At 33.5% G+C, this 24,570-nt stretch overlaps 1 protein-coding gene across 1 annotated transcript in view; it reads left to right on the plus strand.

Annotated features, from left to right (window-relative positions):
- The window catches only part of LOC134853191 (tubulin polyglutamylase ttll-11-like), a gene marked incomplete at its 3' end in the record, with an annotated part of 49,653 nt that extends 25,643 nt beyond the window's left edge, over nucleotides 1-24,010 (plus strand). The window contains 5 exon segments of the mRNA XM_063869150.1: nucleotides 14,913-15,099; nucleotides 15,554-15,681; nucleotides 16,267-16,466; nucleotides 23,133-23,325; nucleotides 23,882-24,010. Of these exon segments, the coding sequence (XP_063725220.1) occupies nucleotides 14,913-15,099; nucleotides 15,554-15,681; nucleotides 16,267-16,466; nucleotides 23,133-23,325; nucleotides 23,882-24,010 (837 nt within the window).
- Nucleotides 24,011-24,570: the final 560 nt, after the last annotated feature.

Here is a 24,570-nt window from a genome sequence, read left to right on the forward strand (position 1 = left end):
TAGACAAAAACAACAGGACAATCAAAACAAACCTCAAAAAAATAAAGAACCGAATAAATCATTCTATCAATACATGAAGAAAGATCAAAATCTACCAAACAAAAATGTATACAGCAACAACAGTTCAGGAAAACCACTTCCGAACAATACCAATTACACGAGAAATCAATCACCATATAACTCAAGTTATAGAGGAAGATCACCAGAACGAAGAAATACACAAAATTCGTCACAAAATCATTACAACAGACCAAATAGTCGAAATAACTACTCCAGATCAAATTCAAATACAACACAATTTGTTTCTAGATCTAATTCCCAATCAAGAAATAATTACTATCCAAACAATCAATCACGAAACTCATCATACAATAGAAATAGAAACTACTCCAATAATCGGAATAGAAGTTATTCAAACAACCGAAACCAGAATTATCCGAACAATCGATCAAGGAATAACTCATATAATAGATCAAACTATAACAAACCAAACAATAATTATCAAAACAGATCACGAAATAATTCACAAAATCGACATTCAAGCTATAATAATCGTTATAGAAATTATTCCCAATCACCACACAGGAATAATAACCATTATAATAATTCTAATAATCGCCATAGAAATAGTACACCTAAATATCAAAGAAATATAAATCAAGTACAATCAAATCCAGAAACAACATCAGACCCTCCAGGTATTGATGACACAGTAAATGATACGTTACAACTCAATCAAATAAACTGTGGATCATCAGACTCAGAAAGTGAAACAGAAAACACTATCTCCATCAATATGATAGCAGTCGAAAATGACTATGAACCTATTATATATGAACAACCATTTTCATCACACATATATGAAAATCAATCAGAACTCCTTCACAATTATTATATTGAACCCATCCATTCCACACCGACGACGCAAAAAACTAATGGAATTAACACTACAAATCAACCCAATGAGAATGACAAAACAAAATGCTTGATTACAAATCACATCTATCAAAATATACAAAAAGAACAACCCAAAGAAAAAATTTGGACAATACCATTTCTCTTAGAAAGTCCAAGAAACAAAGAATTTCAACCACCAGATCTTGAAATTGATTTTTTAATTGATTCAGGAGCAGAATCAAATATGATAAACATTCCCACATGGAATGAAATAAAAACCTTACACCCAAAATTAACACCTCTTGAAACCTCCAGTAAACTAGCAACAGCACAAGGATCAACATTGGTAAACTATGGAAAAATTCAATTGTTTTTTCTCCCCACAAGAACAATAGAGCAAAATAAAATTTTAACTAAACCATTTAAACAAATATTCCATATCACTGATATTAAACACAATATCATTGGAATACCATTTATCTCTAAATATATACCAACAATCAACATATTAAACAGTAAAATACTAATCAAAGATAAATATACAAAAACAAAAGACACATCCCTCACATTTTTTCAAAGATTAAATAAACAACCACCATTCTTTTCAAAATTCTATCCAATATATAACCAACAAAGAAAACACTTGAAACCACTATCAGGAAACATATACAATTTTTCAAAAAAACAAGTTGACCAATATGATAAAAAACAAAACAAACAACAACTCTATATGTCAGATTTTGAATTCAAACCTATCCATAAGTTTTTCAAAATCACAATTTCATCCATAAAATATTTGAAAAACTCGAATTCAGATATTATATCTCTACATGTATACAACAATACACCCTATCAAGTAACATTACCTTTAGGACTTTTAGGCTATTGCGAAACCATTGCTACAATATCACCAATACACGAAAAAGCATATCGCGTAAATAATATACTCCAATTATTAGATATTTGTCAATCCACAATTCTTAATGAAGAATTATCCATAAATAATATAATAAGTAACGAAAAAAGAAACACGGATTATTTCACAAAAACTCCATATTTCAAACCTACATTCAACATAAGTAACTACACAGAGACTCAACAGAAGTTTTTAACAATGTTTAACTTTCAACATTCACAAATAACACAAGACGAATTTGATAAATTAGCCAAACAGCTAATAAAATATTCATCAGTCTATGCAGCATCTAAATTTGATGTTGGCAAAATCAGTTCATCACTACATCTCCCATTAAAACCTGACGCAGTTTTCAAAAAACAAAGAGCAAGTAAAGTACCAATTCATTTACACGATAAAGTGAACAGATTACTTGATATTTTAGAACAATACAACATTATATCACCAGTAAATAAAGAAGAACAACCAAAAGGTAACACATTTATCAACCCTGTTATCATTCTAGCCAAAGGAGAATCATTAAAAATCGTTCTCGACGCTAGATACCTCAACTCACTCATAGATGAATCAAAGTGTAATTGGCCTATTGAACCAATACAAGTTATTTTAACAAAAATAAACGGAAAATACTTTACAACCGCAGATATGAATAGTGCATACAATCAAATGCCATTAGATGAACAATCGCGACGCTTAACACAATTTGTTATTGGAAACCAACAGTATGAATTCAACCGCTTATTCTATGGAATATCCATAGGACCAGCAGCATTTTCAGGTTTTATGAGCAAAATTTTTTGACCACTAATACTCAAGAAAAACGCAATCACCTATTTAGACGATGTTTTTATGCAATCACAGACTAAAGAAGAAATGTTCAATGTTTTAGAACAATATCACCAAATACTTCAGAACGAAAATCTGAAGGCCGCCTCCGATAAATCACACTTCTTTTTGACAAGAGTTAAATTCTTAGGACATAATATAGAAAGAAAAACAATCACTCCATTAAAATCACGCATTGACGCTATTCAGAAACTCCAACCACCGACAAAAAAAAAGAAAATCCAAGAATTCCTTGGACTGTTAAACTTTTTAAGCAAATATGTTTATAAAATGCAATTATATCTAAGACCATTCTATAATATACTTAGACAACAAAATAATTTTGAATGGAATACAGAACATCAAGCACGATTTGAAGAAATAAAGAAACTCTTAACTGAACAAATTTCAAACACAATTCCAGATTCAAATCAACCATTTTATGCAATGTGCGATGCTTCGAACTTTGGCATCGGCGCAGCGTTATTACAATCACATAATGGTACAAACAAAATGAACCTTATATCAGCAAATGCTCGATTATTCACTCAAGCAGAGCTAAAACTCTCAACCCTAATGAGAGAATGTACAGCCATAATCTATACACTTACAGAATATGAATTTCTGATACTTGGATCAAAACATCCAACAGTTCTATTCACAGATCACAAACCAATCATTTTTCTCTTTACTCAAAAATCCAACCCAAATCACCGAGTTTACAGATTTCAATTAATTTTAATGAAATTTCCAAACTTACATATAGTTTGGACAGCAGGAAAGAATCTTGCATTACCAGACACATTAAGTCGAAATACGCCACCGGAATTACTTACACGTAAAACCACAGTTGAAATACCCAAAAATATAAAATTCTACCTTGCAAAAAACGAAACATCACCCCGACTAGAATGCAAATATGCAGTAAAAACTGACGTTGAACAATCACAGATAAACAATCTACAACACTTCCCACTTTATTTAGATTGTCAAAATAAACACTATGAAGTTGACCTACTTGGAACATCAACTTTTAAACCAATCCCATATTCACAATGGATAAAAAATAACACCCAACAAAAAAGAGTAAAACAACACTCGCATAAAAAAGACCTTTTTCCACTAATTGAAAAAGAAAACCTAACTGATAAAATAAATTTATCAGGACCACAAACAAACGATTCAAAATACACAATAAATCAAGTATTTGACCTCCATGACCCACTTGATACAATTCCTTTATCTAAATTAGAAATAGAAAACATTTTTCTCCCCCCAACAGAAACAATTACAATTTCAACATTGAAACAATACCAAAATCTTGACCCAGTAATTAGACAACTAAAATCATGGCACAAATATAAAACTAAACCCGTCAAGGCAGATACAACTATTTTAGGAAATAAAACACTCCTCCGATATTTTCGAAAATTCAATAATACAACAAGTAACGAAAACACAGACCTTCTAGAATACAAATTAAATGAATCTACAGTTCCCTGTCTCCCTCTAAGTATGATTCTCATAGCTTTTAATATTTCACATACACAAAATATTAAAGTACACTCTGGATCAGAGAAAACATATCCAAATTTCATACAAAACTTTTATTTCCCAAATGCACCAATTTGGATAAAAGTACTATGCAATGATTGTATAGTATGTCAACTAAATAAACCTTATCCAAATCAAAAACAAATAGCACAAAAACAAGATTTTAAAGGACAAAGTTTGTACTTTAACCACCGTATTTCATTTGATACAAAAGGACCAATTTCACCCTCATCCGAAGGAAACTCCTACATTATGGTAATTGTTGACGCGTTTACACATTATGTAGCACTTAGCCCAGTACCACATTGTAACGCTTATTACGCTTACACAACACTCTATGAACACTGGATAGCCAAACTCGGACTACCAGAAATTTTAGTTACAGATAACGGTACAGAATTCATAAATAATGAAATCATCACACTATGTCATTTATATAACATCAAACACAAACCACGTACATCTCACGCACCTTGGACAAACGGCTTAGTCGAAGGTATGAACCGTTCACTACAAGAATATCTTAGATGTATCATCAATGGAAATGATACAAGATATACTGAATGGTCAGCAGATGTAAAACTATTTCCCTTAGCATATAATTCACAAATCACGACAACTCTAGGAATGTCACCATATGAAATGGTTTTTAACCAAAAGCCACGCAAACCAATAATGTTTACAGCAAACTCTCATAAAAACGCACAAGGTTATTGTCAACCAAGTAAAGACTCAATTTGTTATAACCTACCTTTACATACACACGATGAAGATCATTTTCATCACCCACAAATTCTTAAATTAGCCTCCGGTACACACACCGAATGGATTTTAAACAGAGATAAAAAACACAATGAAATTTACCAAAAAGTAACAAAAAAGTTGTTACAAAGGCAAAACATTAATGAACAAATAAATTCACGCTTTACACCAGCCTCCGATTTAAAAATTGGAACATTTGTTTTAATACCCAATTTTAATAATCAAAAAGGAATTTCTAAAAAATTACAACCCCTTCGTAAAGGACCATACCAAATAATTGCAAAACCCACTGATGTCACATATAAAATCACCGACTCAGACAAAAAAGAAATCGTTCAACACCGAAATAACCTATTACCTTATTATCCAAAAGAATACGCACTCCTCGAACTAACTCAATTATATTCTTTTACAGGTTTAAAAGTTATTCAAAATGACCCACATACGGAAAATACAACAAAGGAACAAAAAGATTTTCACCTCAAAAACCAAATAACAAAATCAACCACCACAAAAAACAATACAAAAAATCTAGATCAAAATACATCTCAAAAAGAAAGAAAAAATAGAAAAAGGACAGAACAAATAATACCCCAAGAACAAATCGACAAATCAGAACATAGAGAGTCTTCACGACTTAGAAATCAACCACGTAAAAATTATAAATTATTCATCCCACAATCTAAAATATTAAAGAAAGTCGAATTTCAAAAACAACCTTAATTTTGTATTTCACAGTCATAGACCTTTGAATTTTCATTTTTCAAAATAACATGCTGACAAACACGCAGCGATTCTAGTTCATAATTAGCCAATAGGATTCATCCAATCCGTCACTTTCTCTAACTCTAACACAGATCAACTAGACGAACGATATTAAACTCCAGGCATATCTATAACTATAACTTTCCGACCTCCAGGTCAAAAACAAGCAAACCATTCAAACTTGAAACTAAAATAAATATCACCATAATATCATAACCCTCCCTTATCTAATAAACCAAAGATCAACAATATTTCCCCAACTCAGACCTCAAATACCCCCCAAACAAATATGTTAAGTTAGCCTAAAGTAAAAGAACGACCATTTTAATTAGCCTAAAGTATAAAAATCTCAAAAATACCCCAGATCATTTGACAAATGAAAATAAAGACAAAGAAGACCTCCCGATCACCATAAAAATTGCCCCCAACAGTTTTTCACAAAACTCAACCCACTTGTCAAAAAACCAATAAATAATCCGACCACACTTGAAAATTGCCCCAGACAACAAAAAATATTCGATCAAGAAGTCATTTCGTAAATGCTTTTCTCTCAATCAGTCACTATAATTATCACAAACCTCAAACAATTTTTTACGATACTTAAAACTTTTCTAATATTTCTTTTTGATATCTTTGAATCTTTTGTAATAATCTTAATCATTTTTTGCAATATTTTTTTAATTTTCTATTCCCTATTTGAACTATACCTCCAGCTTTCAAAAGCTATTGACTATATCCACAGGTACGATTCACAAAACTTATCTAAATGATACGAACGATTTTTAGTAGAACAGATATTTTTTAACTATTTGTAATTTTTATAACATTTCTATCATCCCTCATCTTGACAATATGCAAATGTATAAAAAAAGCAATCATCACATTCGCCCTAGCAACAATTCTCCTAATTCTTTTTTTAGAAGAATACTATAATAAACATAAACTTTTTCACTAAAAGAATAGACCAAAAAAGCTATCAAAAATTGCTACCCAACAGTCACAAAGTCAGTCTTCACCGACATCATCCCAAGATAACCCAACAACACCTTCAACTACCCAAAATCCTCAAACATCTACACGAATTTCCTTTCAAGATAACCCATATACTTTTGAAGAACGACACGCACGCTTATCTGAACCACTAAAACCCGTTCAACGGCAAGCACCTTTAAGTGACCCAACATATAATCTATACCCAACACTACCACCAGAACTAAGTAGAATACGATATCCTAGTCAAAACCAAAACACAATCGAAATAAATAGACAAATTATACATCCTCGAAGAAATAGAAATTTTCAAACTCCCCGAGTTCATTTTGAAATACCTCAATCCCCATCACAAAACACTCCAGAAAACCCCACTGGTATCTTACCAGAAACCCCTACACTTCTTTCACAACGTAGCACCTCAAGCCTACCCTCAAATTACTTAGGTTCAACACCAACATCTGAACAAATACGTGAAAATCCCTTCAATCCCCCAAACCAAACATCACGACTACCATATTGGACAACACATTCATTCACACAAGGTGAATCAAATATAACCAATGACCCAATAGATATTTCTTCAGATACAACATCCTCATCACTACCGGAAACACTATCACTACCATCAACACCATCAATTAGCCAAATTTCACCGACACCTTTTAACTTAAATTTTCCAAATAATCTCGACGCAAGATATCGAGAACAATCATCAACAACTTTTCCTTTAAGACTAGATTGGAATACATTTACAGTACCTCCACCACTATTTGGACAACACTTAGAAAGTAATCGATTCCACAACTGGGCACTCAATAGACTACAATATCGACAAGACATCCACGACGATATTCGTGAACACAATATACAAATACTCCAACAAAATAGTTTACAATTAAAGTTTGAAATCACAGTTAAATTAAACAACATTACTCAACATCCCTATCCATTAAACCCACCAAATATAACAGCTCAATCACTACCACCACCATTTATAACAACTGAAGTAATATATAAATACGACAGATACACCAAAAAGACAATTGGTTACATCACATTTTATAACCCATATTCAGGATTATCATACACATGTATATTCTAAACTTATTAATTTTTCTCCAACTCCTTTTTCTAGTATTCTCAAATCAAAACATAAACCCTTCCCCCCGCACAGGACCACAAGATTTATTAGTAACACATTACGATTGTGAAGAAAACGAACAAAAAACACTACACAAATATGCAATAAATCAAGTATCACAATGCGAAACAGAACCACAAGCCATAGAAACTACAAATGTAATCGCAACACTTTACTCAAAAGCCCGAGCAACAACAGTTATCGGATATAAATTCACAGCAACATTTTCCGAAAAGAAAGTACATTGTTCACAAGTCTCAAACGGAAATAAAAACCGACTTGACCATGAATCATTCTACCAGAGTAATATCGAACGACTTTTACATCTCAATCCCGAAGATTGTAAAAACGAGTTACTCCGACTAAATATCACAAAAAATAAAAACACAGATAGAAAGTTAGTATATTTCCAAGTTTTTTCAGATTCTGTACATCAAGCAGAACTTGAAAGATATCAAGGACATATAAAATTAGATGAAAAGTACCCATATAACGGCGCACACGGACGATTAACCTATGACATGCACGATAAACACTGGATACCACACATTGGTATAAATAACCCATCAAACTGCAAAGCAGACACAAAAAATAAAGGATACCAAGAAATAATGTTTTTCGATTGGAAAATACAACTCGAAAAAATTCAATTCACACGAGATTTATCAGACAACACAATGATCTATCAAAGAATTAGATTACCTTGTAAAAATGATCAAGGTTATTGCGACCCGACAACACGAACACAAGCAACAATTGTTTGGTTCCCCGAAGACACATGTACAACATTTCAAGTAGCAAAAATACACGCTCGTATGATAAAATTTCACGAAAAATATTTTATACAATCAATACCATATGAACAAGTAAATCCATTACGAAGAATAAGTTCTAATTTTAGAAACATTCCCAATATAGAAAATAAATTAACACGTTTTTAAATATACCAAGAAACAGAACTTGCATGTAAATACAGAAACCCACTTCACAAAACAAAATACTCCGAAATACTAGTTGAATACGAAAAAGGATTCGACATGACCACTGGAAAAACAAAAGTCGACCCATACGCCACAAGTCATCCTCCAAATGAAGGAACATCATACATACCAGTTCATTTTCAAAAAAATACAGGTCAACCTGGTGGACATCTAAAGCCCCAAGACGATCAAAGCACACGTTTACAAGAACTATCACTAATGAATAGTACATATTTCGGTAATATCCACTATGATATTCACTTAGATATGAAATTAGACTACACGATTAGCCGAATTTTTCAAGAAATGTCACACTCCGAATTAGAAACACTACACCAACTATGCGAATTAGAAAGAACACAAATATTACAATCACTTGCACTAGCAGTATTAAAAATACCCTACGCAGGATATTTACTATCAGGAAATAGATCAAATTTTTTAGACTACGGAGGAAACATTTTATGGTTTTATACTTGTACCAAAAAAGTATCACCACTATACGTTTTTGAAGACAAACGATGCTATAAAAGAATACCTATCTTTTTATAAGAATAAAGTACATTTCGTTGACACACTTTCAAGAAGAACCTATTTCTGGGATACCGCAGTCCCATGTGGATCAGAAAATAGCCACAATGTAGTACAACTAAACCCTGATGAAGATAAATATTATCTTCTCACCCCATATCCCACATTAATGCAATCACTCAAAAAGTTTTCACCAGAAAGCATTCGCGCTATCGCTCGAAACCCAAATATAGACTTACAATCATTAGGAATATACTCAAAATCAGATATTCAACATCACATTAGAACACAACAATTCCAAGAATTATTAACACAAATGGACAAAATACAAAGACAATCAATTGACCAAAACTTACGCAAACTTGCCGAAACCGCAGGATTTGCAGACATTTATACGCAAGACTATAGCGGATATTTTAAAGACATTAAAGATTATATATATCTAAACGGTGAAAAATACCGTCCCCAAGATATATCACCTATCAATATTTTTAGCTTTGTTACACTCAAGAATGAAATTCTTGATTTTCTAGGATGGCCCTACTACATCTTAGAAAAACTGACTATTTTATACGCAATGTTTAACTTTATTGGATTTCTTTTTTCACTCTTAAAAGGAATCTATAACACATGTGCTATACACACACAAGTCAATATACAAGCAAGTGTAGCACGCATACTATTTGCAGGATTTTTTGGAATTTTTTCTACATCAATAAACAAAATTCTTTTAGACGCACAAATAAAAGAATACAACACAAAAATAGCAACAAGACAGAACACATACGACGAAGAACATAACAATGTAGACACAACGCCTACAGCACCACAGTTACCACCCCTACCACATAACCATCCACTATCCCTAGTCCCACGTAATTTTCGAAATTTAGCAATAACACATAATCCAAATTTTAGACCAACCATATCACAAAGTCCCATCCAACATATAATGACACACCACTCACAAGATGAAAATACTTATGAACAAATTATAGAACAACCCCATACCACCGCTTTTCAGTCTCAAAATAATAATTTTTTTAGCCCACGATGAGCCGACAACTTGGATCCCTACACCGTTCAAATTCCCATCCAACCAACCTCACTACTCCAATTACAATAATACCACTTTTTGCTTTCCCGCCACCCGATTTTCCAACCAGTAATGTAACATCAGGCATGAATTCCGACACTAATTCACACATCTCAGTTTTATACTCCACATCACAACTCAATAACCCGAATATTGAAACCCCCGATGAATTTGCCGACTCTGAACCATCTCCATCCAATAATTTTCACACCAACCCCTCAATTTTTTCCCAACCCCCTTTTCAACCAATACTACCAAATAACCCTGTCCCCACCAATTCTACACCCTCTTATGCTTCCCAAGTCACTCCAACCTATTCTTCACTTCATTCAGACCGATCATCCAATTCTCCAGATACACCCCAAATCTCCCCAGAACTAGATAATTTTATTACATTACAACAACAACCCTACCACCTTGACACCCCCACCATAAACCAAATTTCATCCACAATAGATTCATCCAACCCTCCTACCCCTACACCCTCTTCAATTTATACCGAATCATTACCACCATCATCCACATCTACTGAATCTTCACTCAGCACTAATAGAGCTTACCGCACTTTTAAAAGAAAGTTCCCCAACCATCCTTTCCCAGCAAAACCAGGAACAGCCCGTGAATATATAAATCATCCAAATCACACTAACACAAAAGAATTTTTAGCTATCACTTTACCCTCATTTCCACAATACACCTTAAACACCCCTCACGACACTAACGAAACACGTAGCTTTGTAGACGAACACGTTTTAATGCCTACCCTTCCTTGGACCTCATATTATCATTTTACTAATCCCCTTTGCTTACCTTTATCTAACACTCACATCGATATAGAACGAAATAAGGACATGCTATATCGACTCACTACACCACTAACATCTAGACAATTTACTTACATCGGATATAAAAAATCAGTAAAAACATACACTGCACCCCGAGCTAACGAATATACGCTAGAATATTACGATCATAACATCATCAGAACTAACCAAGATCAATTCTTAGACGATGACCGCTTCGCTAACCCACAAATCACAGAAAAATTTTTCATTAAAACACCATATGTATTTACACTTAATATCTTTGATCGCAAATTTGACCACATCATTTCAGAAGCACTAACAGACACACAAGCCTACGAAAGTTTTAAAGAACGCTTCCAAATATTTTCACTAACCTTTCATTTCCTTGCACCACATGAAAGAGATTTGCACTGCTCACACGATATTATGTTGCGCACTAAACAAACTCACACATATACATATTATCGTTTTATCCAAAATCACTTCGACCTACACACTCCCTCCAGACAACCACACCACCGTTTTCAATTCATCAACTCCAAATACACCTCACCATTCTTTCTTAACTTCACATATTGCATTAAAAATACTAACCTTCATGGTATTCTTCGAAATTATGATCCCATAACCCAAATGTATATTTTTTGTCCCATCACCAAGACCTTCAACGCAGAAGAATCCGGACCCTTCCTTATCCCACACGAATTTGTTCAACCTATAAAAATCCCCATTTTAGAATTCATCCACAACACTAAATTCAATCACAAATTATATAATCTAATCCAAAACACACCTTATGAGTTTGCAGTTGGCACTGAAGAACTAACCACCATTAAAGCACTTCAATTGCTTTGGCCACTGCTTCAAACTAAAAATATCATCCGCATCTTAGCTAAATTACTAACAACTTCAGATCTCATCCACGACATCTTCCCTCACGGTTTCTTCCCCGACGACTAACAGGTAAGTATGAATTATACATATTATTAACTAATTAAAATAAAAATTAGAAACTAACCATTCTTTATCCATGTCTTCTTTAGAATTTTAGCCTTCATCCAACGATCATCTGAAAAATTCACAAAAGAAAAATAAAAAATAGAAAACTCCTCCAAAACTGTTTAAGACTCTATTAATTTTTTGCACCAACAATTAAATAAATATAATACCAATGCAGTAATTTAATTTATAAATTTTTTTCCCCACAAGCAGTAAATCTAATTATGATGAAAATTTGTAACTTAATTTTCCCAACAAATAGCAGTAAAATTTGAATTTCTATGTAGTAAATTAATAAAACGCAAATGCAGTACTAACTTTTTGATATTTTCATTCACTCGCACAAGAATTCTATCCAAACTCGCACAGCTCGCCCACGAAGAATTGTTTAAATAATGAATTTCAGTTTCAAGCTTTCACACTCAACAACTCTAACACACGATAACAAATTTCAAACTTTCCTTTAACCCGGTTGGAAAAGAATTATATACTAAGCAACACTAACCAACGCAGCTTACTAAACACCACAAATCATAGAATAACAGCATGACTAAGAAAAGGAAACCAACGGTACCCAAACCGGATTAACCCAGTTTAAAACTGGATAATTTATTCTTTTGAAGACTATTATAAAGTCTAAGAAAGAAATAATAAAACACAAAAAAGTCGAAAGACAAACCCATACCACAAACAATTTGATTTTTGAAAAAAGGACACAACCAACAAAACATAAGAAAAATCACAACAAACCCAATATAAAACGTTGTCACATAACAGGACCTCTCACAAAAACCGCATGCAATCATACTCCCACTCCTGGCCTAACCCACCAGAAGAGGACGTCCTGAGCATGCTCTATAGCCGGCCTAACCCACCGCGCTACATCCACGCTTTGTGACACACACTCCTATTTTTAATAAGAGCTACTCAAGGGTGAGTAACTCTTCAAAATAACTGAACTAAAACAAAAAGCTTTTGTGAAAACAACTAACCAAAATCATAATTAAAAAACATTAAACTAATAAAAGTTTTATAAAATGTAAATTATATTATGCAATATATAGATCAGCATACAAGACCAACGACGAACATACAAAGACAAAACGACCCCACTACACTCGAAAAAGAATGGCCAACCACAATCGATATGCCGCTCACAAACACAACTCAAAGGATTTAGAGTACGACTTGACTTCGCAGAAAAGGACTTCATTGAACTAGACCAATGACCACCTCGATGTTCAAGTATACGTACAGATCCGAGTAACCAGGCATCCCCTCCACGCACAATCTCCACGCCATTCCCAGACAAGATCAAACACAAAGAAGTTCTCATCAATGAAACAGAAAAACCTGACATAGCCAACCATTCTGAAATCAGATTTGAGTTTGTTGCGAAAACCCAGTCGTTGTCATGAGAAGACACAACGATTGAACCTGGAACTTCTCTAACAAGAGAACCCAGAAGAAATATGATGTTCGCCAAATACCAACGTCCATCATCCATCCTTTGAATTACAGAAAGACTATTCTAAAAAACTCTGTAAAACCCGGATGGGTGGAACCTGATCTAAACTACATTTTATGATTGGATAAATTAGATATTTTACCAATGTAAAGTATTTAATATTAACCAATCATGATCCATCTGACTAACAATCCACTTATTTGTAAGTGCTGAAATTACTTGTAATTTCAGCACCAGAGAGATTTGAATTTAACTTAGAAATTAGTTGACTCTCCAAGAAGACTTCAGCAGCCGCAATAAACCAGTATACCCTAGATCTATTGAGCCTAGCAGAGACTAGTTAAACAACCTGAGACTAGATAGTATAAGAGTAAGATTAGGATTGGTATTAGACTAAGAAGTTGCACGAATCTATCCGGCCGAAAATAAGATAGCGTGACGAGCAGACGGTGTACCCTATCCGAAATTACTCTATGAGTTATACACTTCGGTCCTAACTCATCTGGTGCGACCTAGTGTTTCTTTGCATTAGATTGCGAAAACTTTCCATCAGTATCAAGTCATGTGGCCTAGCCGATAGCAAACTATAACATCAAAAATTGTGATGTTATAGGTTTTTTGAACGATATTTTAACATTGAGCGAAACTATATTATATGAAGTCTATTAAAAAAATTGAGCTGAATTTTTAAAAAAAAAATACCTGTGACTTTTTTTCAAAAATCTGTTGGTGTTTGAAAACTGACAATTAGGCTAACGTGCGAAATAATTTGTGCTTTTAACGCGTGTGAGTTTTTTGAACCCCTCATTTTCGTTCGAAGTTTGAATGAGGCAAGACTTTTTGAGTTATTGCATCACTAGACGCTAAAAACAGCCTTTAAAACTTGGTATGGCGTCCGATGAGAAGCTTCGAACTGATACGAGAATTTTTCTCAACTTTCAATTCAAGCTTAATGTGGACGCCAAATGAAAAAAAAAAGAAATGAAAAGTTTTTAGCGCTGTTGCATGCGTAGTAAAATTGTTTGCCAACAAAATGAAAAAAAAAATTTCGGTTAGTTTCATAAAGTTACAGAAAAATTTCGAAATTTTTTTTTAAAAAACTTGTAAATTGTTTTCACATCAGTGAAAATCCAATCAGTGAAAAATTTCAGAAAATCTAATGCAAATATGTTTTTCCAGGCGAATGGCAGGGGAAAGAAGATTCCCCACATCTACTGGAGTGCATGCAACATCACAGACGTGTTCCCCATGCAACTGTCCAGTGTGAGGGAGACGAGTGTGAACAAACTGCCGGGCATGGTGGAGTTGGCCAGAAAACAGGACTTCACCATTCTGATGCGGAGGATGCAGGCATTGTTTCCTGCTGGTAAAACCATCTCTTGAACTGTTTTTTTGTTTTTTGTTAATTTGATCAATTTTTCTACGCCCCCATTGTAAAAAAACGTAGCTTATCTGGAATTTTATCAGAATTTTCAAGAGAGCAAAATCGCATATTACTAATGTTCATTTTTGAGGATTTTTTAGTATGTTTGCAGAAAATCTTCCAAGATCCATTTCGACACTAATTAATTTGAAGAATCGTTTTGAAAAAGTGACGGGACAGGATCAGTAGCGAATTAAGGGGGGAGTGGCGGGCTGGATGCTTTTTTCCTCAGGAGATCGATCCACCGACTACCTAAAGGGACCCCCCTTTGGTACTTTTTTAAGAAATCTCCATTTTCGGTTGGCTGAACTTAAATTTAGTAATACATTTTACAAGTATAGAAGTGTAAGTTCAAGTTTGCGCGTGAAGCAAGTAGGAGTATACTGATTTCATTCAGAGTACGACTTCTACCCCGAGTGTTGGCTCCTCCCCCAAGAGACCAAGATCCTGCTGCAACACCACGAGGAAGCCAGGAGGGAGGGCAAGAGACAGTGGTACATTCTAAAACCAGATGGGGGCTCACAGGTAGGGATGGCGGTGGGGGGGGGGGGTTTCATTTACATACAACACATTGATTCTTTTTCAAACCCTACCCACATTTCAGATTACTATCTTCAAAGTTGTGCTATATGTTATTATGGATAATTTGATGTCAAAATTAAAATTGACGGCAAAAATCCCAAGGCGAACTGATTCGTTCACTTATGCGTGAAAATCATGATTATATTATATTACTATTTGTAAGAATTGCATACATTATATTATGATAAAATGGAATTTTTGTGAGACCAATTGTAATTTCTAACACTAGATAGAAACTCCTTATACCATTTTTACATATACCATTTTTATCGGAACTCTGAACAAAATTTAATCAACTTGACATGTTTGATTTTGCCGGAATTCCTCGCTTCTTCTGAATTTTGGTGTGCGGTTCAAGGTCATCCACAAGGTTATATACGCAAGTTTTATATAAAAGTTGTTGAAAATCGGCATTTTGTCTTTTGATCAAAACATATTTTTATACTTACACAATTCACCCACTATAATAATATCCATCTATGGAACTTGGAAAAATTCTGTAAACTTTCGAACAGTGACGTGTTTCAGGGCACTGGCATCCGAATAGCAGACCACCCTCTGAAACTAGAAGCAGAGGAGGGAGGGGGGAGTAACAAGAAGTATGTGGTGCAGAAGTACATTGAGGATCCAGTGCTCATTGATGGACTGAAGTTTGACCTGAGGACGTATGTGTTGATTAGGAAACTGCAGCCACTTGAGATTCTGTTTGCAAGTGAGGGTATGGCCAGGTGAGACAATACAAAAACGCGAATGGTTTTCTGAGCGTACAACTGGTAAGTTGTTAATTTTGAAAGCTGGACACGCATTGATTTGATACTGCAGTGAAACAAACTTAAAATGGACTTTCATGGTAAAAAAAAAGAAAAACAAATAGTTTTAATTAGCATTATATTGCGAAAAGGACACATATGGCCAACGGATTTTTTTGAAACGAAAATTCTGTCAACAATTTTTTTTTTTCAAATTCGTCAGAATGATTTTCTGATCTGTACCAAAACACTACGCAAACATTATTTAGTGCCGCTTGGAAACAAAGTTTATGGGCAATTTTTAGAAGGTTTTGACCAAAAATTGCGTTTTAAGGCGCGCGGTTGCCGTTAAAGTTTTGGTTGAGATTGGTGTCCTTGGATAAAACTTCGTATCCGTCAAACAAAATTTCTATCGTAAACTATTAGCAATGCAGGACACTCTTGGTGATCATGGTGCCGAATGCTCCCGCTAAAAAACCCTATATATGGTCTTCGTAAGCCGCAACTGTATATTGGCATACATTTTAATAATAGGATAATTAGCCAACCTAAAAATGAAAACAATATAATGTAAATCTTGTAACAAAATCTTTTTTGTTTTTTTAACAGAAAAAAAATCAATTTTAAGTGAAACATTAAAAAACTCAACTTCTAGACGCATCTACTTGGTTTGATGTTAGCTCTAACTTAAATCATATAAAGATTTTTGTTGTGAAACCAAACGTGAAAATAGGAACGTGAAATTTTCTACAAAAGAAGTATTTTTGGATTCCAAAGTGGAATCTATTTTCTAGATTTCTCAGCGGAATAAACATTTTATCTGTTAATCCAGTTTTCTCAAATTGAACCAAGTTTGATCCAAAAATCTTCAATCATGTATTCGTATAGAAAAATTGAAAAGGGGTTTGTGCCATATATAACTTTGGCAGAAATTCCCACGATCGTATCTTCACGTTCGTTTTCACATGAGAATTTTCAGTTAATTTAATTTGGAGCTAACAGGAAATCAATTAGATGCATCTATAAGTTGAGCGTTTTTAGTGTTTCACTTCAAATATTTTGCTACAAGGATTAATTTACGGTTAACTATCGGTTCGGTTAACCATCGTGGTTCGGTTACCCACCTTGGCCTTAAAAAACCTTTTTTAGGTTGACTAATCAGTCTTTTTTCAAAATGTTTAACCATATTTATTGGCGGCTTCTGAAGACCATATACACTCTACTATGGATAAATGGACATATAGCGGCAGTATTCAATACCATGAACACCACAAACATATGAATATTTATAGTTTTATTCGTATGTAATTATTAATTTATATATATATATATATATATATATATATATATATATATATATATATATATATGTGTGTGTGTGTGTGTGTGAGTTTTAACTTTTCTGTCGAGCACAAAGTTTAAGAATGCTAAGATAAGAACGTTTAAGAAAAGTGAACTCGATTCAACTTTAAGGCTAGACAGTACCTGCCCACTTTTTATCCAATTTTTTTTCGGTTGCAGATTCAATTCAGTCTGAGCCGTATTACTTTAAAACAGCAACCACTATGCTCAGGAAAACATATTTTTACCAAACTAATTTGCGCTATGAAATAACGTGAAATCTTTTAAAGTTTCATAGCTTGAATAGCTTCCTAAACTTTTGAACTTTAGTTTTGCGACTTTCCTTTGACATTTTAAAAGCTTGCCAAAGAAAAATTTGTTTTTTTTTACGAACATATTCGTTCTTAAAAAAATATTAAACTGTTTCAAAAATTTTGAATAGCTTGGATAGTTAAACCAATTCGCTCTTATAAAATACTTTTTTTTGTTGCTTAATCGCTTGAGTAGCTTACTAAGAAACTTTGTAAATTTTCGCCAAATGATTCGCTCTGAAAACAACAAGAAACTATTTCAAAGTGTCAAATTTTGATTATGCTCCATAGGAAAACTTAATTTTCTTGCTTAGAAAAGCTCAAATTCTTAGAACACTGATTCGCGCTATCAAATAGCTTGAAATATTTCAATGTTTCATGGCTGGAATTGCTTAAACTTAAAAAAATACACACTCATATATACATGAAGAAAAAAGCATTGATAATTTGTTTTATTTTTTTCAAAAGTAGAATAACTGAAACTTTTCGCCCATTACTTCGTGGTGGTTGCAGCGGTACAATTTTTTATGATGTGTGAAGGTTGAGTTCAAATTCCGAGCTTGTCTTAAAACTATGACTATTTTAAAACCTTAAGCAATTAGCTATGTCCTCATAAAAACTACCAAACAGAAAAAGACACGATGTTTCTATTTTGAGCGTCATATTGTTACTAATTTCTGACGTTAAATAAGTATTGAGTGTAAGTGTGCATGAATACCACCTGAACAAACGGTTCCAATTTTTGGATTTGACTGACGATTGAACACCACATAAAAGCATTCTACTCTCTTGCTTGTCTGAACCGTGTTCAACTGACCACAATCGGCTAGACTTGAATTTAATTTTAAAAAACTAAGACACATCAATTTTCTTGAAGAGCAATTGTGTTTATAGAAAAAATCTTATAAGACGCAATTCAATAATGAAGATCGTCTTGTCTGCTCCCTATGCATGCAAAACGCTGTCAAAGTTTATTTTTTTGTTTCAATTGGTCTATCAACATAACTCGCTGCGAGACCATAAAGAAAATGTGATCAAAATTTTGCCCTTAAGCAAGGTTCCCTTTTGATAATCATCGATTATAATCGGTTTTCGTATACAAAATGTTTGCCATAAAAGTTTCATTCAATACAACTTGGGACCACTCTAACGAAATATGCTAAGCGCTACCAATCTAAATTATGCTAAACTCCTCATTTTCAACTGTTAAATCATTCTAGTGATAAAGTTTATACAAAATGTCAAGGGTTCATTTCGATGAAACAGTATTTTGGTCAACAATGACCGGGCTGAACTTACATCGTTTATCATCACTAAGTCATTGTTTTTCTTTAGTTTAACTTTTCAGCGATAAACCAGCGTGACTCTTTAATGATCCTGCGATGAAAAGTATACTTATTATCAGCGCTCAATTCGCGGTGACTCAGTAATGTTGAATCGATATTTTGAATGACCAATCGCATTTAATTTGAAGCGTGAAACTTTTCTGCTAAAAAAAGTTAAAATCGATTTTGCAATTGAAAAAAGGATCAAAAACAAAGAAGACAACTGGAAAATTTCATTTTAACTCGACGGCTAATTTCATTGGAAAAAAACTGATAGAAATTAGCGCCAAACAAAAGTTGATTCTTGTCTTTCCTTTATCATTTTAGCTAAAAATGGCTAATTCAGCCAGCAAAATTAAAATCGATAAAAAATCAGCCTAATTTTTGGTTCTGCTCTACTCGAGCCGAAGTCGGGGTTGTACTCTACCCGAGCTGAAGTCGGGGAATTTTGATGCGTCCATTCCGACTGATTATTGGTATTTTGAGACTTTGCGCAACCAAAGAAGTTTCGCTGTTCGAGTTCAACCCTATTATAAAGGTTGTTAACTAACACTAAACTTGTACTTATTAGCGTGAAAATTTCTTATTGTTGACAACCATTTTGGTACTTATTTAAACCCAGTAAGTTTTTTCTCATCCAATGGCCTTTATGAGTGTAAGCTTAACTGCTGTTCATACAATTTTAAATTCTATGGCTAGCGAATAAAAAAAAATCAATTTTGTAAACAGAAATTATAAAAACTAATCAGATTTGAATACAAGACACAAGAAAAAAGTGGTATACCCGGGTTGACAAAAATCCTTATCATACAATTCAATACTATGTAAAACATGCTTATCATACGATTCCATTCAATTCCATAGAATAAAAAACTCGCATGAAAATCACACGATAACCATTTTTTCCATACAAAAGAATTGTATGATAGCCATTTTTTCCATTAAATGGAATTGTATGATAGCCATTTTTTCCATTGAATGGAATTGTATGATAGGTGTTTTTGCCTTGAACCAAAAAGTTGTTTTTTGTTTCTAATTTAATTTTTTGAAAGATTTTGGGTTCTGTTTGCAATCGAACCTAAGTGACAAAAACCTTGGTTACTCAAAGCAACAAAGGTTGAACGGTCTTGCTTTTACAATGCATAGAAAACGATCTGATTTGTCATCGAGCTGTCTTTAACAAATGATATAACAAAAGTAACAAACTTTTAATTTTTGGCAAATTTTTCAATGATGATTACTTTAACTTTTTGAATTTTCAAATTATCAGACATTAATCAGGGCATACATTAACACGCCATACAAAAGAAATAGGATTTTTCAGCGTTTTTGAAAAAAAATTGAAGTGAAAAAAAAAGCCAATATTATCGTATCCAGGACTACGTTATGCACACAAAAAATTAAATTTTGCATGCAAACAAATTTTTTTTCGGAACATGTTTGTTTGCGTAGAAATTTCATGCAAACAAATTTTTTTCGGAACATGTTTGTTTGCGTAGAAATGTTTGCGTAGATCTTACAAAAAAAACTCTTTTTGAAGGTTTTCCTGAAAAAAAAAATTCTATGAAAAAAGTTCTTATTATACAATTTTCATAAATGGAAATCCTGCGACAAACATTTTTTCCATAGAACCCATGCATGGAATTGTATGATAAGCTTTTTTTTGTATGGAATTGTATGATAAGCATTTTTTTCTATGAGATCATCCCTGGTAGTGGTGCACTTCATGTACAAGAGCAAAATTGATAGTAGCTTAACATACAATTGAACCACAAATCCGGTGCAAAGTTAATCCTTATTACTAACTTCCATTAAAAGTAATAAGTAAGCTATAAACGATTGCTGTTTCTTTTTTGCTAATGGTTGAAAATATGATGTGTGTTAATGAACGTAGTAAACACCAACAAATTGCCCTTTTCAAACTGGTATACGTTACGGCAATTGCCTTTTTGAAATTGTCTCAAACATGCAGTGAAAAGTGGGGAAGTTTTGTGTAATTTCTTCTTTTAATAACTGCTTGTTGAAAAATTGAGTTTCGCTATAGGTTGTGTTTTTTTTGGCTTTTTTGATCAGAAAAACGTTTTAAATTGACATATAAAGTTGTAAGTACAGAATGAATGTAAACAAATGTATGCACATATGAAGGCAATCATGTATGTATGCCCCCTTTGAGTTCAATTGAATTTCATTTAGAATGCCAATATCGATCTGCCAAAGCAAAACACGAAAAGACGCAGAAAAAAAGAATGAGTTTAAGTATTAAAAATTGAGTTTTTAACTTAATGAAGGAAGTGAAGACATTGCTTAGGCCGTGTTTCTCCTTCAGAGAAAGAAAAATTTTATGAACGAAACCCTCGGGTTCACAAAAAATGCTTGTCATACTATTTCTTATTATGAAAAAATTGCTTATCATACTATTTCATAGACCAAAATAAAAATACTATGAAAATAGCAAGATAAGCATTTTTCCATACAATGAATTTTTATGATAGGCATTTTTTCCATGCTATGAAATTGTATGATAAGCAATTTTTCCATAAAAAAAAATGCAAAAAATTTTTGTTTTGAAATTTTGAGTTTCATCCGAAACACTAACCCTGGATTTTTTGTCATAAGAAAACCTAGAGTGTAACTGGCAGTTACCACGCAGATAAACTGCATATGGTGATTTTTGCAACCTTATTTAATTTTTACCTTTTCACATGAAATTATATACCAAAAATGTAACTTTTTGTATATGGCTAGATAATCTTTGACTTGAATATTTTGGTGGTTGAGAAAGAAAGGCCTGTTTTTTACAAATTAATTTTTATCTTAGCAAATGAAATAAAAAAATAATAATCGTTTCCACAAAAAAAAACCTTTTTTCGTGATTTTTGGGTTCTTTGGGTAAAAACTCATCCTGGACTGCGTTATAAACACGAAAAATCAAGTTTTGCAGGCAAATTTTTTTTTGCTAAAATTATATTTGAGCACAAAAGCAAAACTGCAACCAAAAAAGGGATTAAAAACTTTTTACCTCAAATTTTTGTTTTTGCTTATGAAAAAAGCATATCATACAATTTTCCTTTATGAAAATTATATGATAAGCATTTTTTGACCAAAATTTAAATCATGTTTTTGCGAGTCAAAATGCATTCTTTCAATAAAATTTTTTCAAAACTCATGTAAATTCATCCAGAAACATCGTTAAATTAATTTTGAAGATTTTATTTTTTCTATATCAAAATGCTTATCATAAAATTTTCATATATGAAAAAATTATGATAAGCAATTTTTTGACCAAAAAAATCATGTTTTGTTTTTATTGAGCTGAAAGATTCAAAAGATGGAAATAGAACAGAAGTATTTCTCTACAAATGTTTAATACAGTTTTTAAATTTTGAATGAAAGTTGTATGATAAGTATTTTTCCATAGTCCCCTAATATGAAATTGTATGATAAGCATTTTACTTTTATGGACGTCAACGCGGGCCATATCGTAAAAGAATCTTGAAGTTCGAATAGTTTCAACTTGATTTGTTTTTGTCTCCAATATTCGATAAGTGAAAAATGTTTATTAAAAAAATCTATCTTTATTTTCAATTTTCCTTTTCCATCCATTTTTTAGCAAATTTTTAGCTATGTAGAAAATAATTAATTTTTCCAAATCTTTTTTGTTTGCCTAGATTCTGCACAATGGAGTACACAGTGCCCACTAAGGAGAACATGAGGAAGACATTCATGCACCTGACCAACTACAGTCTGAACAAGAACAGTCCCCACTATGTAGAGACCCCCTCCCCCACCAGTGGAAGCAAGAGAGTCATGAGTAGTGTGTTGAGTCAGCTGGAAGAGATGTATGGCACTGGCGCATTCCAGGCATGTAAAAGTGTTGGGGGGGTCGAACTATAGATGCAATAAATCGAAAAATCTCCATAATCTCAAAAATCGTTCTGAAACTCAAGCTGAGTGGTACTGATTTGAATTGTGTTAAAACAAAGTCAAACATAAAACTTTAACTCATCCGAAACATAAAACTTTAACTTCAAAAGTCAATAAAAGCGACAATGCCCAGCGAATACACGCCCGACTCAAATAGCTTAGAACATAAATTGCTTAGGAAACTGGATTTCAGTCAAAAACGGTCAATTAAACCCACTTTTTGGCAAATCGCTTCCAACAAACTCAGAATTGATTTTACTGATTTTTGGATACTAGTGGGACTCCAAGCAGAGATTGCAAACCTGTTTTATTTTGATTTGAACTCGATGTTATATTCTTATTCTTAACGTCGCTGAAAAAATAAGCGAGATACTTCATCTTTATTGATTTGGACGTGCCGTAGTATGCATATGTTTTACAAAAAAGGACCCTGTACTAGAATCAAAATCATTTCACTTTGTTTGAAATTTAACCGTTTGAATCGGTTTTTCAGGCGAAGAGAGCAAGAAGGAAGATTGAGGAGATCAGCGTGAAGATAGTGCTGGCTATGATGCCCGACTTACTAATACACTACCACTACGAGTTCGCATCCTCGTCCCCCAAACCACAGTGCTTCCACATATTAGGTACAATACTGACTGACTAATCCACTACCACTACGAATTCGCATCCTCGTACCCCAAACCACAGTGCTTCCACTTATTAGGTACAATACTGACTGACTAATCCACTACCACTACGAATTCGCATCCTCGTCCCCCAAATCACAGTGCTTCCATATATTAGGTACAATACTGACTGACTAATCCACTACCACTACGAGTTCGCATACTCGTCCCCCAAACCACAGTGCTTCCACTTATTAGGTACAATACTGACTGACTAATACACTACCACTACGAATTCGCATCCTCGTACCCCAAACCACAGTGCTTCCACTTATTAGGTACAATACTGACTGACTAATCCACTACCACTACGAATTCGCATCCTCGTCCCCCAAATCACAGTGCTTCCATATATTAGGTACAATACTGACTGACTAATCCACTACCACTACGAGTTCGCATACTCGTCCCCCAAACCACAGTGCTTCCACTTATTAGGTACAATACTGACTGACTAATACACTACCACTACTAGTTCGCATCCTCGTCCCCCAAACCACAGTGCTTCCACATA

This window comes from Symsagittifera roscoffensis, chromosome 8 (genome assembly GCF_963678635.1).
Source record: "Symsagittifera roscoffensis chromosome 8, txSymRosc1.1, whole genome shotgun sequence".
Lineage (NCBI taxonomy): Eukaryota > Metazoa > Xenacoelomorpha > Acoela > Convolutidae > Symsagittifera > Symsagittifera roscoffensis.